The sequence below is a fragment of the Limulus polyphemus genome, unplaced genomic scaffold, assembly GCF_000517525.1.
Source record: "Limulus polyphemus unplaced genomic scaffold, Limulus_polyphemus-2.1.2 Scaffold3593, whole genome shotgun sequence".
Classification (NCBI taxonomy): Eukaryota; Metazoa; Arthropoda; class Merostomata; order Xiphosura; family Limulidae; genus Limulus; species Limulus polyphemus.
This window is the reverse complement of record NW_013669203.1, coordinates 35,622-38,074: the sequence shown is the minus strand read 5'-3', so window position 1 is coordinate 38,074 and position 2,453 is coordinate 35,622. Positions and strand designations below refer to the sequence as shown.

At 34.5% G+C, this 2,453-nt stretch overlaps 1 protein-coding gene across 1 annotated transcript in view; it reads right to left on the bottom strand.

Moving 5' to 3' along the window:
* LOC106469651 (arginine-glutamic acid dipeptide repeats protein-like) overlaps positions 1-2,453 on the bottom strand; it is a 45,122-nt gene that overhangs the window by 7,259 nt on the left and 35,410 nt on the right. The window contains exon 5 of the mRNA XM_013930152.2: positions 781-880. Coding sequence (XP_013785606.2) covers positions 781-880 — 100 coding nt within the window. The remainder of the gene's footprint in view (positions 1-780; positions 881-2,453) is intronic.

Below are 2,453 nucleotides of genomic sequence, written 5' to 3'. Positions count from 1 at the left end.
GACGCAACAATACGTACACATATTATTTTCTACACATTGTGAGGAACCAAGTAATGTCTTCCTCCAGATGCAGTCATCTATTGGAACATAAATATTACAAACATATTATCATGTCATTACAAATTTATTACATTACACAAAAATAACTTAGAATATAACAATTTACATCATTTCTAAGCTTAAACTATGATGCAACTCAACCATTACGTCATCCTCAATGTACACAGTGTTTATTGTTTTGTGATGCAGGGTTATGTACATTATTGTAAACATGAAATCCATGTATGCTGAGCTGTGAGATATAAATACTTAACTACTGAGTTTGGGATCGAATTAGCACTTTTAGTTAGTGCCTAGTATACAGGCTTTATCATGTCGGTGACAACCTACTGGTGCCTGAATTAAGATGGGTTGACATCCAAACATAAAGTGTTCAGTAATGTCAATGTCTTCACCACATTGTATGTGAATGTCACATTCCCAGTGTACATGAATTATCTTTTGTAACATGTCTTATGTGTTAATAAACAGTTCCTGGAAATTCACTATGTATCTTTATTAAATTGAGCTGCGTGAGGTTATTGTATATGACCTAATAGTTGAATGGGAAAGAGCTGTCAGAACACTAGGTGGGGATCATCACAACACAAGTTAACATGTTTAACTCATACACAAACTAACAAATATGTATAATTCATACGTATAAGAAATCGGGCAAAGAGAAACATTTGCCTTTGTGTATACTTAAAACAAACAGTAAAATAAAATACAAAGACTCACCAAGTCCATGGCATTAATTGTAGTATCATCTCTTGATGCTGCTAAGCAACCACCTTCTGATGATCCTCCATCACACATTCCTGCAAAAGCTGCCATACTTCTGCAGAAATAGGAAGCAGCAAGAAATATGAGAATTAAAGCCATCCTTATCATTTTCTCTTCTTATTTTTATTATTTATTTTGATGTTCTACAACTTCATCTTGTTTTCTATTAATTTGAATTTCAAAAGCTGCACTAAACACAATGCTCTTAGAACCTATGTAGAAGGTTACAAGTGAAGAAAGCTAATATATATACTTAAACTAGAACAAGAAGTACAATTGATAACAAGTATAATACAGGAAAATACATCCACATTCTCTGATTGGGAACAAAATGCAGTGTTCTTTTGCAGTTAAAGAATGTGAGTATCTTTTGTTAAAAAGACAGATAAGTAGACAGATAAAAGAGTGAACAAAACTTGTGTTAATTTTTACATCTATAGCAAATAATAAAAGCATTTCTATAACTTCTAACAAACAATATCACTTATAAGACAAATGAATAAAGCTAAGAACCTTGGTGTTCGGTTAATCAGTCTCTTAAGCTATCCACGCAGTGTGCTTTTACTTGTAGTGGGACAAATAAGATTTTAGGTTATATTTACAAAAATATTGTATACAAGCTTAAAGAGGTCATAACTTCATTTTATAGGTCACTAGTTAGGACACACTTGGAGTATTATGTTCAGTCTTGGACTTTTTCTCTTAGGAAAGACATTGAACTGTTGAATATGGTTCAGAGACGGGTTACTAGAATGATAATTGGGATATGAAGGTTGCTATTCAAGAACAGATCCAAATCTCTTAAATTATTATCTCTTGAAAAAAAAAAGAAGAGATAGAGGGAGATTTGATTGAGGTGTTTAAGATTGTTAATGGAATTGATAGTTATAATGCATCATTTTTTTTCACAATTAATAATACGAATAGTAGGACTAGGGAACACAAATATAAATTTTGGCAGTGTAGGAGTTATCTTCAACTAAGGCAGTTTCATTTTTCTAAAAAGGTGGTTGGTCTTTGAAATAGGTTGCCTTCAGATGTGGTGGATGCAGTAAACTTAGGGCAAATTATGGGAAGGCTTGGTAAGTACTTGAATGATAAGTGATAGATTGAATTTTTTTGTTTGTTTGTTAGGAGGAATATATGATCTATTTACAAGTCTCACTTATGAAATTAAACAAAACTTAAAATTGGGGGTTAATAATTTATCATTACGGATCCGTTTTGCCGACTTCCCTTACCTACATTGTTCTATCGACTAGAGGCTGTTCACCACAGCAGGAAAGGCTGCTACCCAGAAAGGTTGTTGGAACTGTGAAGAGCAAGGACCTATGAATAGCCAGTGTAAGACGAATACTACCAATAAGTCAGCCTTGGGGAAACCAGTAGTGGTTGGTGTTGAGGGATGCCCACCAAACCCCATCGTGAAAATCCCAACAGCTAAGTGTAAAATGGCAAGAACACATAGTGTCTACGTGACAGGAAAGCTAGATGCCCAGGTTTGTTACAGTGCCAGCAAAGTCCCTCAAACCTCTCTGAAAGCTGACCTTTTCTGGCCTTGAATCCTGATGACTGTACTAACCTTCGTACCTCTGTGTTGGGCATAACATAGGATTCGAATTCAAGAG